General features: G+C 49.9%; 6 protein-coding genes across 6 annotated transcripts; 4 read left to right on the top strand and 2 right to left on the bottom strand.

The window, feature by feature from the left end:
- Positions 1-185: 185 nt before the first annotated feature.
- V1513DRAFT_450459 (acyltransferase ChoActase/COT/CPT) lies at positions 186-2,913 on the top strand. Its single transcript, XM_066898821.1, has 2 exons — positions 186-641; positions 694-2,913. The coding sequence occupies exons 1-2, from the start codon at positions 591-593 to the stop codon at positions 2,599-2,601; spliced, it is 1,959 nt and encodes a 652-aa protein (XP_066751807.1). The 5' UTR covers positions 186-590; the 3' UTR covers positions 2,602-2,913.
- On the bottom strand, positions 2,687-3,590 carry V1513DRAFT_450458 (uncharacterized protein). The gene has a single exon (XM_066898820.1). It carries the CDS (start codon positions 3,532-3,534, stop codon positions 2,851-2,853), a length of 684 nt encoding a protein of 227 aa, XP_066751806.1. The 5' UTR covers positions 3,535-3,590; the 3' UTR covers positions 2,687-2,850.
- A 120-nt stretch (positions 3,591-3,710) lies between these two features.
- On the bottom strand, positions 3,711-5,182 carry V1513DRAFT_480755 (glycoprotease family-domain-containing protein). The gene is made up of 5 exons (XM_066900340.1): positions 4,680-5,182; positions 4,530-4,626; positions 4,358-4,480; positions 3,865-4,305; positions 3,711-3,800 (listed from the first exon to the last, which is right to left on the bottom strand). The coding sequence occupies exons 1-5, from the start codon at positions 5,089-5,091 to the stop codon at positions 3,764-3,766; spliced, it is 1,110 nt and encodes a 369-aa protein (XP_066751805.1). The 5' UTR covers positions 5,092-5,182; the 3' UTR covers positions 3,711-3,763.
- A 46-nt stretch (positions 5,183-5,228) lies between these two features.
- V1513DRAFT_197343 (Endonuclease/exonuclease/phosphatase) lies at positions 5,229-7,443 on the top strand. Its single transcript, XM_066894328.1, has 6 exons — positions 5,229-5,275; positions 5,344-5,706; positions 5,760-5,805; positions 5,862-5,944; positions 6,003-6,323; positions 6,383-7,443. Exons 2-6 carry the CDS (start codon positions 5,434-5,436, stop codon positions 7,142-7,144), a joined length of 1,485 nt encoding a protein of 494 aa, XP_066751804.1. The 5' UTR covers positions 5,229-5,275; positions 5,344-5,433; the 3' UTR covers positions 7,145-7,443.
- A 1,336-nt stretch (positions 7,444-8,779) lies between these two features.
- V1513DRAFT_450447 (uncharacterized protein) lies at positions 8,780-10,960 on the top strand. Its single transcript, XM_066898819.1, has 2 exons — positions 8,780-9,092; positions 9,184-10,960. Exons 1-2 carry the CDS (start codon positions 8,908-8,910, stop codon positions 10,469-10,471), a joined length of 1,473 nt encoding a protein of 490 aa, XP_066751803.1. The 5' UTR covers positions 8,780-8,907; the 3' UTR covers positions 10,472-10,960.
- A 131-nt stretch (positions 10,961-11,091) lies between these two features.
- On the top strand, positions 11,092-13,251 carry V1513DRAFT_450444 (uncharacterized protein). Its single transcript, XM_066898818.1, has 2 exons — positions 11,092-11,938; positions 12,003-13,251. The coding sequence occupies exons 1-2, from the start codon at positions 11,219-11,221 to the stop codon at positions 12,915-12,917; spliced, it is 1,635 nt and encodes a 544-aa protein (XP_066751802.1). The 5' UTR covers positions 11,092-11,218; the 3' UTR covers positions 12,918-13,251.
- The last annotated feature ends 117 nt before the right edge of the window (positions 13,252-13,368 follow it).

Raw genomic sequence — 13,368 nt, 5'->3', positions numbered from 1 at the left:
CGACCTTAGCTTCTCTTGACAATACACAATATACACAATCATTTTTAAAGGCGCGTCGCTAACAAGTTAGTTATGCTCTTTGGTTCGGAGTCATACTATCTAATTGATAGTGAGTCATGCGGTAAGGGTTTGGGTAAACCAGTTTTGAGAGCCTCGGTCCTCGGCATTGGCGTCGGCAGCTTGCGGCTTCTCCATTTCCCCGTGGAGAGAGCATCGCACGAACTGTTGCTTGCCACTGTAGAGTAATCTAATCAACAGCCGGCTGCCAGCCAGAAGGACAGCGTTCTTTGCTACAGCAGTTATTTACAGATTTTGACTGCAGACGAGAATGTTAAGATAATAATATATAGTTGGAACACTTAAGTCAAGGGATTGCTCCGTAGGTGGTGACACGTCCCGAAAAGCTATTTTTTTGGCGTGGGTCCACGCGTGCGACATCTGCTTCCGGCCCCGCGCGTCCACGTGCTAACCGCGTCCTTCCACTCATATATTCTTTCTTATAAGTCATCCTCGATGCCTTGGATCGCTTGCACGTTCTTCCTATCCACTGTTCTCTCCCTGCGACGCCCACTGCTGTGGTCATATCTCCCATGATCCACGTCCGATATTCTCCTCGTGTCTACAGTGCCACGCTATCGAAGGTACGTGTGAGTTGATGCGGTCAGATGCCAATGTTGACTGACAATGGCTTAGATGACTGTCCATTCGGTATACCCAATCCGCTCATTCGGTTCAGTAAGCATGAATCCTGCTGCTGCTGGCACGGCAACCGTGTCATCGAAGCCCAAGGAGCATACTTACGTCGAAGATCCCAAAGGCGGCAAAATGTTGCGCTACCAGGAATCCCTCCCTCGTCTACCTGTCCCGACCCTGCACCAAACTGCCGAGCGGTATCTCAAGTCCGTCCGTCCGTTGGTCACGCAAGATCAGTTCAACAACACCGTAAAGATTGTACAAAAATTCATTTCGAACGAGGGCGAGGGCCCGTCCTTGCAGAAGAAATTGCTGGCAAAAGCTGCTGACCCCAATGCCAAGAACTGGGTATATGACTGGTGGAACGATGCCGCGTATCTTACTTACCGCGATCCGGTGGTACCGTACGTGTCCTATTTCTACGGCCATAAAGATGACAGCAAGCGGACCAACCCCGCATCCCGAGGTGCTGCGATTACGACGGCGGCTCTAGAGTTCAAGAAACTGATCGACACAAAGGAGTTGGAGCCTGAGTACTTGAAAAATAAGCCAATGTGCATGGACTCCTACAAATGGATGTTCAATGCCTCGCGAGTCGCCGCTCCCGAGAAGGATTACCCCGTCAAGTTCTCGTCGCTGGCTCCTGAAAACATGAACATCATCGTCATCCGCAAGAACAGGTTCTACCTTCTTCCGCATGAGGTCGACGGCGTCCAGCTTTCCACAGCGGAACTAGAGATTCAGATTCAGAAGATTATTAAGATCGCCGATGCAAAGCCAGCGGCTCTACCCGTCGGCGCCATCACTTCGGCCAACAGGGACAAGGGAGTGGAGTATCGCAAGCATCTGCTGGCTGCTGACCCGATAAACTCGGACCTGCTTTCGAAGATCGAAAGCGCGTCATTTGTTCTAGCACTAGATGACGCCACGCCTTCCTCTTATACTGAGAGAGCTCATCAGTTCTGGCACGGCGACGGCGCCAACCGATGGTACGACAAGCCATGCCAGTTCATCGTTTGCGAGAATGGCGTCTCGGGCTTTATGGGCGAGCATTCAATGATGGATGGTACACCAACATGCAGTCTGAATGACTATGTTTGTGACGTTATTATCAACAACAAGGTCGATCATGGTCCTCCAGCTGCTTCAGCGCGCCAGCTTCTCGACCCTGTCGAGCTCAAATTTGTGTTTTCTGACACCTTGAAGGCAGATATTAAGGAGGCTCAGGATGACTTTGCCGCTGTCATCGCCTTACACGAACTGGACGTCAATCCGTTTAAAACATTCGGCAAGAACACAATCAAGAAATTTAAGGCTTCTCCGGACGCATTCGTGCAGATGTCGTTCCAGCTCGCGTACTACCGATTGTATGGAAAGATCCCGGTAACCTACGAGTCAGCTACTACACGTCAGTATCAACTTGGACGAACAGAAGTCTGCCGATCAGCATCGTCCGAAGCTCTCGCATATGTCCGAGCTTTCGACGATCCCACAGTCGAAAATGCCAAGAAGATTGCTCTTCTCCGGGCAGCTTTGGCTGCACATACTAAGTACATCAGCGACGCCACGGCCGGATATGGGTGCGATAGACACTTGTTCGGTCTGAAGAATCTTGTTGAGACAAACGTTCCTTTGCCTGAAATATTCACGGATAAGACATACGGATACTCAAGTACTTGGATCCTCTCTACCTCCCAGCTTAGCAGCGAGTACTTCAACGCCTATGGCTGGTCACAGGTGACTGACGAGGGTTACGGTATCGCGTACATGATTAACGGCAATTCATTGCAGTTCAACGTCGTTTCGAAACACAAGAACTCTCCTGGAATGGCTACTGCCATCGGCAAGGCTCTGACAGATATGGCTGATCTATTTGAGACGGAGCTTCCTCTCAAGGCGAAATTGTAATAATAGTTATATATGGTCCGGCTAACGTTTGGTGTTATTTGTACATTTGTTACGGTAGTGTTGTGCATCATGGAGTAAGCTGTATTTTGCTGCGATAGAAGACGAATTTTGATAAAATAGGGTCATTATAGGATATTGTTGATGTAGCCACCGACAATATTTTCCGAACAAAACAACTGTAATATTCCGAACGCCTGTATAATCTACAAATCCCACAAATGTGCCAAAATGCTTGATACGACAACTTAATTAAACGCTAAATCTAACCTTTCGTTTCTTGCCACTTTTTCGTGCTACTTCGCTGCCGTCGTCATCGTCTTGGGCGGCCGCCTCGCCTTTTCCAGTTTTGGTTCCAGCGTCATTCTGTCGCTTTCGCTTCAAATGCTTAATTTCCTTCTTCTTCAGCTCAAGACGGTCGACCTTCTGCTGTTCTCTCTTCTCGATCTCCTTTCTCTTGGCGTCCCGGATCGCTTCCAGCTGCTGAGCGCGCTCAATTTTCGTTGCATGAATCTCGTCCATTCGGGCAGTGACAACACTCAGAACCTTGGTCAACGTATCTTTATCGTCTGCAAACACCTTCCCCTTCTTTCCCCGTCTATGCACGATTCCCGCCGGCTTCATTGCCGTATTCAACCTCAACTCCTCCACCTTCGCCTTCGTCGTCTTGGCTGCCTCCTTTTTCGTACTGGTGGCTTTCTTGTGAGCCTGAGCCCGTTTGTCAACACGCACGTTGCCTAGCGGTCCGTGAGTCTTTATATGCGATTTTCTACCCTTCCGTGTGAGCCCGTCGGATTTGCCTGATGTAGGGCGAGGGCGGACGTGGGATGAGAGCGCGTTGGCGGCAGTTTGGTCCGATGCCGGTCCGGCCTTGACCATCGGTTTCTGACCGCGCGGGTGCGGGCGAGTCGGCTTCTTGTGCTTTCTTGGCGCCATATTATATGGCGAAGAAGGCAAATTTGGGATGCAACTGGTCGTGTGGGAGATGGTGCTGTAGCGATTTACCGCATATAAGTCGAGATTTTTTTTTTTTTTGAAATCAGAGGAGAGGCAGGGTAATTTGGGAGTTTTAGAGTTTGACGGAATTTGGCAGTTGCTGTTCTACACTTAGATGACTTGTAGCAAAATGTTTGGCGTATATTCGTTTCTTGTGTGCATTGTTAAATTAATCATCTCTCCAAGCGATGAACACCTCATCGGTTCTATTATAACTGGTGTGTTAGAAAAGCTGGGCCCCCAAACAAAAACAAAATAAGCGAACTATACCTAAACCGTTGGGTACAGACCGAGTCCTGCAGACTCGTTCGGAATCCAGTTTCATAAGCAAGTAATCCTGCATGAGCAATCATGATGCCGTTGTCAATACAAAACCGCTCGTCGGTGGCATACACGGCTCCGCCTCTATCACGGGCCATGATGCCCATCATCTCTTGTAGTCGCTCATTACAGCCAACCCCGCCGACGATTAAAACCTGTTGACTTCCGACGTGGGCCATCGCGCGTTCGGTGATCTCGACGAGCATCGCGAAGATGGTTTCTTGCAGGGAGAAGCACAGGTCTTCGTTCGTGATGATTTCCCCGTCTTCGGCGTACCGTAGTTTACCGTTGGCAATATCGTTGGCTAAGCCGTCGATGAACGCGAGAATGCCGGACATGGAGACGTCCATGCCTTTGACTGTGTATGGCAGCTCGACGTAGTGCTTTCCTCTAAATACAAATTGGTCAGGTTCGGTTTGGTTTGGACTAAATGACGACGTACTTCTTCGCCAAGAGCTCGATGTTGAATCCCGGACTTGGATCATTGGGGATCTGCAGTGTTCGGGCGAATCTGTCCAAGCAATTGCCGACAGCGATGTCTAGTGTCTCGCCGAATATCCGATAGCTAGCAACTCGATTAATCAGAGCTATGGCAAGGACTGAACCTAACTTACCGTCGATGTGAATAAGCAATGACCTGCGTGTTTCCTCCAGAGACGTAAAGCACAACTGGGTTGTTCGCTCCCGTAATTTCTCTACCCATCTCGATATCTGATACCTCGTCAACAGGTGTCTTTTTTTTTTTTTCAAATACCCACACTTACGGCCAATACAGTGGTTAACTCCAACCAGAGGCTTGTCCCACATCATGCTTATCGTCCGAGCAGCAATCGCCACGCTCTGCAGCGGCGCACCCATTCCCGGTCCCTGGGTAAAGCACACGCAATCGATATCATTCGGGGTAAGTCCACTTGTCTTCAACGCGTCCTTGACAAGCTTGACAACGAACGAGCGGTGGTGTTTTGCTGTGTCCCGGGGTAAAAAACCTTCACCAGGAGGAGTGATATATGTATGTCGAATGTTTGCCAGAATCTGGGCTGGAGGTCGTGGATCGCTTTTTGATGAGGGGCGGGGAAAGTGTCTAATGATGCCGACGCCGAGCTTGTTGGCTGAGCCTTCGAGGCCTATAGCAACTGTTGGCCGGTGGATTATAGGAAGCTCTTGCTTTGATGGCATTCTTAACTGGTTGAAGACGTGATGCAGTGTGTTTCGATCGGATACTTTTTAATTTGTAGTCGGAGTCCCAATCAGAGCCGCAGTATGATTGGAGTGTGTGAAATTTTAGTCTGACTTGGCAATAACTTTTGTTCGGACACAAAACGCGTGCATAACGACCATATGAGGAAAAGAAGTTGAACAGGTAAGCTGCAATAGTAAATGTAACAATATTGAACGGTTAATTTCTAATATTTTTTTTTCCGGAAGCAGTAAAGGTTGACCATTTCGCAAATCGCCGAAGAAAGCACAATGTCCGCGGCTTAAAGAGGTGCCAGTTACTCCGTCTTCACAGCGATAAACATGCCAGAGGCAGACACAATGCCCAAGAAAGAATCATCTAAAAAGAAGGGCGGTGGCCGTCCGGACTTTGTGACACCAGAATACATAGCCGCGCAGCGCGCGAAGCGGGAAGAGGCCAAAGCGGAGAAGGCGAGACGGAATGCCGAGCTTGGGATTCTGCCGGTAGAGCCTGTTTTCAATACTAATTTTAGAAAGAGGCCGATGCTTGCTGTTTGTGGAACGGGCGGGATCGAGAGTGGGTCGTTTGTGGATGTCAAGATCATGACATACAATGTGGGTTGGTTCGATGTCAAGCCATAACGCCGTCGCTAATTATATGCGCATAGGTGCTAGGACAGGCTCTGATCAGAAGGAAATTATTTCCTACCAATGGTATGCTTTGTGTGAGAGTTAAAAGGTTTTGTGCAGTCCATTAATTGTACGACTAGGCGACGCCTTGAAGTGGAGATGGCGGTCGAAAATGCTTTTGTCAGAGTTGAAGTATTACAATGCTGATATCATGTGCCTACAAGTCCGTGACAAGGATATTACTGTACCACCATGATATACTATACTAATTCTCATGGTAGGAAGTCGATTTAGCGCACATGGACACTTTCTACGGGCCCGAACTCAAGCAACTCGGCTATGACTTGCTTTACCTCCGAGGCGACGGCAAGAACCACGGTCTCCTTATATGCTGGAGAACATCGATGTGTTCGCTGGTGAAATCCGAGTCTGTTGTCTACGACAATGATAATGGCTACGATCCGGCAGATATGGTCGCGAAGCCGACTGTACCTCAGGCCCGAACGAGAAATGTAGCGTCGCTGGCGGCGTTGAAGTTCAATGGGCCGGACAAAGTCGGTGGTCTTATTGTCGGTACTACGCATTTGTTTTGGCATCCTCATGTAAGTAAGTACGTTAGATTTAGTAGGGAAGCTTAGCTTACGCAATGGGGGATGGATAGGGAACATTTGAACGCACGCGACAGGCGGCAGTACTTGTGCGCAATGCCAAAAAATTTGCGTCCCAGATCGATAGAAGATGGCCTATATTTTTGGCTGGAGATTTTAATAGTCTTCCGTTTGACTCTCCGTATCTTTGTCTCACGAAGGGCAAGGAGACGCGGAATACTGTGCATTCATATGAAATATTGCGCAGTAGCTGGGAGCATGAGTACAAGAAAAAGGAAGCCGAAGAAGGAGAGGAGGAGGTGGAGCAAGAGGAAGGAGATGAGGAATCGATTGATTGGCCAGAGGAAAAGCCAGAGCTAGCAGCTGCTCAGGCGGTTACAGCCGAGGTTATTACTCGGAGTGCTGCCCCTGCAGGAGCCGCCGAAAGTGGTGGTGGTTCAGGTAAAAAGTCTACGATCGAGGATATCATGGAGTTACACGACAATAATAATGTGTTACTGCGGAGTTTGTACGGTGATTTTTACAGATATGTCCACCCTGAGAACTCTGACGTCGAGCTTCGAAACGGAGAACCGGCGTTCTCCAATTGGGCATTCACGTGGCGCGGACTGCTAGATTACATCTTCGTTATGGAGTATCCAGACCGTCGTGGATGTAATTCTGCGGAAATAGTACAGGGAGTGAGTGTGCTGGAATTGCTGCGGTTGCCTGAGCCTGAGGAAATGGGGGAAGAACCTAGCGGGCAGCCGCGAGAGGGACAGTACCCCAGCGATCACTTGTGTTTGATGGCCAAAGTGCGAGTAATGTTGCAGTGACTACTGTTGTATAATATAGATTGATGACATTGAACGAATATATTTGCAAAGCCAAAAAGATCAGTGCAGAGCGAGACAGCATCGGGTAAGGGCACTTTGATAAAAATGGAAATTTACATGCTTTAATCAAAAAGAATTGCTGCGGCAGAACGCAGAAAATTTGGGGTTAATGCGCTCTAAAATACAAGTTAGGGCTCTGCAAAGTACGACGAAGCACACGATCGTTGCGCGTTAATTAATTAGTGCATTAAGTGAATCCGGGGAAGTAAGTTGATAACCTAAATAATCTGTTTGCGGAGTTGCCGGTCGCGGCTAAGTTCGGCGGATAAAAAGCAGGTCGTAACGCCGGCGGGTCTGGCCCTTTTTTTTTTTTGTTGCTTTTGTTGGCCGCGATCGTCGTTCGGCCGAGCGTTTGGCTAATTCATTATTTATTATTTAAGCGACCACCGCAAATTGCCGTTCTTCCTATACTCCACATCTAAACGATTATAACAGCCATCCGTTGGTTAAATTATCAGGCTTTGATTTAATTAATGTGGGCTATTGTTAGTTGAGCAATGGCAGCAATCACGTGGACTCAAAAGGAATTCACGCGGGTTACACAGACCCCGTGTGGATTTAGTTAGGACTGAGTCAGTAACGAGCGATATCGACGGCGGCGGTCGAGACAAAACTCTGAACCGTTCACGTGGTTCTTGTTCGTTGCCCTATTCCGGGGCAACAAACACCAAACATAGTCGACAACAGACAGAACATTTAAGATGGGTGTAGTTGCACCCATCTTAACCTTGATTTGTAGACAGAGTTTAGTGGGTTAGTGGCGACGATCGATTTCAATTCCGGCAAGCTGGATGCTTCGTTATGAACCAAAACAGTTTCCTGTTGATTGATTGGGTGTCAATTATGCAAATCCGGGGGGATTCGTACTTTTCTTAGCGCCGCGTCTCTGCTCTCGCTTGCATTACTTTTGGCTCAACAATAATATCTCCACCACCTCCCCCCCATAATGATCAGCAAGCCCCACTAACGATGCTTTTGACAAGAAAATCTTCAATCAATTCTTCGTACATTTAGGTGAGCACGTCGCAATCGCAGCCCGCCACATTGGACTGCGCCGGCCCAATAGTACAAACAAGCGCAGGCGGGAAATTCGACGATGACATTGAGCTAACAGTTGCGCTGGAAATAGCTTTTTTTTTTGGAAATTGGATTAAGTGCCGGAAAGGAGTCTGGTTCGAGCGACGCGTGCTGAGTACTACGCAAGAAGCGGACTGGCATATGCGCGCATCGACCAGGTGACCAGGCGCACGCAGTCACACGCTGCTCCCCAGACTTTGGGTTGAATCTGGGGAACGTCTGCATGCGAGTATCTAACGCTAACCTTTTTGGGCGTTAGCAAACTCCGGACCTTGCTGCACCCCGGAGTGAGCTAGCCATATTTGGCATAGTGCTGGCCATGCTGTTCCAGGCATGGTGCAGCCCAGCTGCTCGCTAGCGTCAGGGCTAGGGCTATTCTGCTTCCCGGGGTCGCAAATCTTGCGCGACAATCATGCGGCGCCTTGTTTTCCCAACCCCCCCCATATTCCTTTTTAACATAACGAGGACCTGTCGCCCTCCCACTTTCCCCCCCCCCCCTGTACTCACTTCCGCCCTCGCTTCCTTTTTCCCTCTCTTCCAACACTCCTCAACCAGCCCACATCTCCTCCCCCACCCCACCACCACCATCATCACAATCATCGCCAATCCCCACCGCCACCATCATCATGACCTCCTCTCCAGTAACAGCATTGCCGGTCCCTGCCCAGAAGCAGGACAAGCCGCGGCCCCACACATGCGCTACTTGCTTGCGTGCCTTTGCTCGCCTCGAGCACCTCAAGCGACACGAACGGAGCCATACAAAGGAGAAGCCTTTCGAGTGTCCCATCTGTGAGCGACGCTTTGCCCGACGGTAAGGAATATCTTCATCTGCTACTTTGCTGCAAAAATTTTTTTCTCTCAAAAAGAGTGATTTTCAGAACGCTAACAAGCCCACCACACAGCGACCTCTTACTGCGTCATCAGCAAAAACTTCACACTGGTCTCGCCACGACTCGTCAACGACAGCCGCGCAAGAATTCAATCACTGTTGCCACGCTCGGTCGCCCGCGCAAAGAGCCGCCTACAAGGCCGCGGGCCAACACGTTTTCTGGTCCCTCCCCCGTCTCAAAGTTGTCCCCCAACGGGCTCGACTCGACCGCCTCCACAAACTCGTGGCTTGAATCCACGTTCGGCAAGGGTGTCGCCTGCGACAATAATGGTTCGGCATGGTACATTGCCAACGCCAACTTCAGCGACAGTGCGACTGCGAACGTCAACGTCAACGTCAACGCCGATGCCAGCAGCCCAAAAGCCACGCTCTTTGGATCACTTTACATTAATCCCGACCTCCTGCCGTTCACTCTTCCCGACAACGAGAGTCTTGGTCTGACAACTGACGAGGACGCACTCGAATTCGACGAGGACTATTGGCTCGGAAACCTGTCTATCGCGTCTCCGACAACCGCTACTTCCACAGCGCGCGTTGACGGAAACCTAGTGGACCCATTAGCCTTGCCCCACTCCACTCGGCCAGAGGACTATGCTTCGCCAATCTCGTACGATACTCCCGCTTCCACAACTTCGACTGTCTCGTCTTTCGCCGATAATGTCAAGACTGAACCCGGTATCAACATGGACTTCACTTTCCCACCAGCGAATAGCAGTAATTCCGGCGACAACATCATGTCCCAGCCCCATGTGCTGAGCCAAGTCGACGCCGCCCAGCGAAGACGTTCCCACTTTGACGACACAATCTCGCCATCGCTATTAATGGACCAGCAGCACATGCATCATCTGTACTCCGAAATGTCCATCGACCCGCTCTCCACATTTCACGCGCAGCCGTCGCCGACTCCATCCTTGACCTCTACTACTTCGCGATCATCGAACACGTCGTCGGCCAACACCTCCATCGCGACTTCCTCGCCGCCAATAGAGCACGGAGCACTCCCTGTTGTCAAGCGACATTCGTCTGTGCCAACGACTTCTTCATCGTTTGCACTGCCGTCCAGCAAGGCTGCTGCTGGGTCGACAATCGCTCCCGAAATGCTCTTTGCGGCCCGCAGTCAACCTCCAAGTTTGCTTCTGAATACTCTATCAGCACGGAATGCGTTCGCGCCAACTATAAACGACACCAGTGCAGGGGATTTTACATCCGAGCTTTTCAATGGCGACTTGCCGGTTTTCACGACCATGTCGCAACTTCATCTTAAGGACTCTCCTTCACAAGTGAGGAATTCACTCTTCTAACCTCACAATTGTGACAAAAAAGGAAAGAAAAACGGGCTTTTTTAATTCTTATCACGGGATTGGCATTCTTACTTTATCATTGTTTAATCTACTTCACTCGAGAAACGGTTGGTGGTGGTGAACAGTATATATTTATACAAGGTCGCGGTGGATGTATAGATTTTTCCAAAATTTTGTTTTGTTGTTATTATTAATTTACGTCTTCGGATTTTGGTGTACCGGGAATATTACTGTTCATTTCGTTTTGCTATATTCGTTTACAGTATCGACCTATCGATATCTGTAGGCCAATTTTTTTGTTTTGTGTTGGGCATTGCGTGGTCGTCGGTGATACGAATGTTTCGTGTATTTTGATTGATATACATGATACTAAAGTGTCAGTGACGGCGCTAACGGAGCAAGCGAACGGCCGAGACCAGCCAGGGGTCGGGAGGGGTTGTATTGTATTTGTATGTATTATATCTTGTTGAATAAATGGGTTATCAGCTATCTGTTCGACCATTCATATGTAAACGGTGGACTTCGATTCATCAACAGTTGTTATGACGACGGCGCCTGTATGGGTTAGGGATGATATTGTTGTGGTTCGTCGCAGCGTTGGGAGTTACTCGGGCCGGATTGGAATCGCGGGCTCGACATGGACCGTCGGTTCACTACGCACTCACCTACTTCACCAATGATTCACCTTCAGTAGCACCACAGCAGTTTATCAGCACCATCAACAGAATCCAGCAGCAGCATTTCAACATGACCAGCAGCGACATGGCGCGCCACCTCGCGCCCTTAATCTCTGCTTCCCCATCACTATTCACCCCTGTCAACCATCCATCATCGCCAGCCATGACCGCGACCATCATACCGCTTGAGCAACACTACTCCTTTGACGAAAATCTCCAAACCCGGACATTCCACCACCCTCCAATCTCCTCCTCTCCGGCGCGCGAACTCTCATGGCTACCGATGATGCCGGATATCGAGCCGCCTACATCGCCAGCTTCGGTTTCAGAGTCTCTGATCGACCCCTTGTGCAGCGTTCTCCAGCCTCCACAAAGTCCGACGGTTGATCAGCTCGCGCAGGGGGATGAACACTACCTCAACGCGTTGTACTTTCCAGAGTCAGGAACCTTTATCGGCTATCGTGGGTTCCCGACCTTCCGCCAAACGACCCAGCTCGTGAACGCGTACATCTCGACACTGTCCTCCGTCAAGAAAAACAAATCCCTGATCTCGAGACAGATGTACGCAGATATCAAAACGATCTTGCGGGATGCAGGAAACACGGCCGTCGGGTCGGCGCAGTTCCGGTTCTGGGCGCGCCGGAACTTCGAGTTGTTTAGGGACACGGAGGGGCACGTCTGTGTTATGCATAAGGGCAAGCCTGTTGCCGTCCGCGAGGAGCTGTATGACGTCTTGGCGGTTTGTCATTTAGTTTGCCGTCACGGTGGGCGGGATAAGACGCTTGGCCAGGTAAGTTTTTTTGCAACATAATTAGATACCCCGGTGGTAACCGATTGGGCTTACGGTCGTCTAGCTCCGAGAATGGCACTCCAGAGTCCCCAAAAACTTGATTTCACAATTTATCAAGCTTTGTCCGACATGTAATCCCACATCTGTCACCGCAGAATCCCACCCGGAATACCTCATCGACACACACACTTCGTCCTCGGTCCCCCGTGCCCTGGACGAGGGAAAACCGCAGGTGCCGGTCTCGTTTACGTTGCGCAAGTCGATCGTGTGCTGCAAAATGAGTCCGGGCATTGACGCTGTCGTGAGAGCGGCTGAATCGGCTGCTGCGACAGCGGACAAGGGGCGCGATGAGACCTGTTATGTAGTCTCGGAGGATGACCGCGACTGTGGTGCCGCCAGCCTGGTATTGAGGAAAAGCAGTCTCTTGAAATCCGTCACGCCTGTGGCATTCATCGACCGCGAGCCCGCCGTGAAATTAAAACGCGAGGAGAACCCACAATACTCATTTCCAGCTCCTCCCGAGCGCGTGTTCCTGGGCAGCGTAGGTACCGAGTCCACTGTCTCCCTCCATTCTTCTGACTCTCACGGCGAAGATACAGCCATCACTCTCGCCATGGCGCAAAAGGCACTCGCGAATTTCTCTGCATTCACGCATCCGTCGGCCGAAGATGTAGCGCTCCCATCCGAGGACGTCTTCTACGACCAGACGTCGTCACCGCCCTGTTCGCCAGCACCAAGACCGCATCGCATTTTGTTGGCGGAACTAGAACCCAATCTCGTCTCGCAACACGAGCCGCCCTCTTCGCCGTTATGCCCAGAATCTGACGAAGACGAGTACGAAGCCCGCAAACGCGATGCGTCGTCCTACTCGCCTCCCCGGCGTGCGGGAAAGCGCAGAGCAACGGCGGCGGCTGGAGTCTCGTCGTGCGCCAGTCCGGTTAGGAAATCTGCTCGACTGCACAAAACTCTCTTGTTCTGATCTGTAATTTCTTGTTGCCTGATTTTGTTTGATATTTTGCTTTGCACTTTGGTACGGGAATTCTCTGATATTTTGGGCATCTGTGTTGGTTTTTCGCTTGTCTGTTATTTGCTTCGTTGGTTTTCTTTGGCAGGCGGCAGCGGCGTTGGCTTTCTGTGTACATACAACAAAAGAGGCACCTTGTACATACATTTCTGAACCAATTCTGGCCTGGTCATTCGTTTGAAAAAAAAATTTTTGTTTTTGTGCGTGCTGGTTATTGAATTGGGATCTGGAAATCTGGAATCTGGGCATGGCAAAATGCTTTTTTTTTATTATTGCTCTCTCTCTGTGTGTTTGGGGGGGGGGGGGGGGGGGGGACGGAATTATAATTTGAAAAAAGGGTTAATATTTTTTTTTTATGTTTGTTTAAATAATTTTTTTTATGAAATTACTGGGTAGGAAAATTTTT

The sequence above is a fragment of the Lipomyces chichibuensis genome, assembly GCF_038497645.1.
Source record: "Lipomyces chichibuensis strain CBS 12929 unplaced genomic scaffold V1513scaffold_35, whole genome shotgun sequence".
NCBI lineage: Eukaryota > Fungi > Ascomycota > Lipomycetes > Lipomycetales > Lipomycetaceae > Lipomyces > Lipomyces chichibuensis.
This window is presented reverse-complemented; position numbering and strand designations above follow the sequence as displayed.

Bases quoted from the DNA above. Each gene is read 5' to 3' on its own strand.
- V1513DRAFT_450447 (XM_066898819.1), top strand. From the start codon at position 8,908: ATGACCTCCTCTCCAGTAACAGCATTGCCGGTCCCTGCCCAGAAGCAG. The intron at 9,093-9,183 runs GTAAGGAATATC...CCCACCACACAG, and splicing joins GAGCGACGCTTTGCCCGACG to CGACCTCTTACTGCGTCATC.
- V1513DRAFT_480755 (XM_066900340.1), bottom strand. From the start codon at position 5,091: ATGCCATCAAAGCAAGAGCTTCCTATAATCCACCGGCCAACAGTTGCT. The intron at 4,306-4,357 runs GTACGTCGTCAT...ATTTGTATTTAG, and splicing joins ATCGAGCTCTTGGCGAAGAA to AGGAAAGCACTACGTCGAGC. The intron at 3,801-3,864 runs GTATAGTTCGCT...CAGTTATAATAG, and splicing joins GTCTGTACCCAACGGTTTAG to AACCGATGAGGTGTTCATCG.
- V1513DRAFT_450459 (XM_066898821.1), top strand. From the start codon at position 591: ATGATCCACGTCCGATATTCTCCTCGTGTCTACAGTGCCACGCTATCG. The intron at 642-693 runs GTACGTGTGAGT...ACAATGGCTTAG, and splicing joins ACAGTGCCACGCTATCGAAG to ATGACTGTCCATTCGGTATA.
- V1513DRAFT_197343 (XM_066894328.1), top strand. From the start codon at position 5,434: ATGCCAGAGGCAGACACAATGCCCAAGAAAGAATCATCTAAAAAGAAG. The intron at 5,707-5,759 runs GTGGGTTGGTTC...ATATGCGCATAG, and splicing joins TCAAGATCATGACATACAAT to GTGCTAGGACAGGCTCTGAT. The intron at 6,324-6,382 runs GTAAGTAAGTAC...GGGGATGGATAG, and splicing joins ATTTGTTTTGGCATCCTCAT to GGAACATTTGAACGCACGCG.
- V1513DRAFT_450444 (XM_066898818.1), top strand. From the start codon at position 11,219: ATGACCAGCAGCGACATGGCGCGCCACCTCGCGCCCTTAATCTCTGCT. The intron at 11,939-12,002 runs GTAAGTTTTTTT...ACGGTCGTCTAG, and splicing joins GGGATAAGACGCTTGGCCAG to CTCCGAGAATGGCACTCCAG.
- V1513DRAFT_450458 (XM_066898820.1), bottom strand. From the start codon at position 3,534: ATGGCGCCAAGAAAGCACAAGAAGCCGACTCGCCCGCACCCGCGCGGT.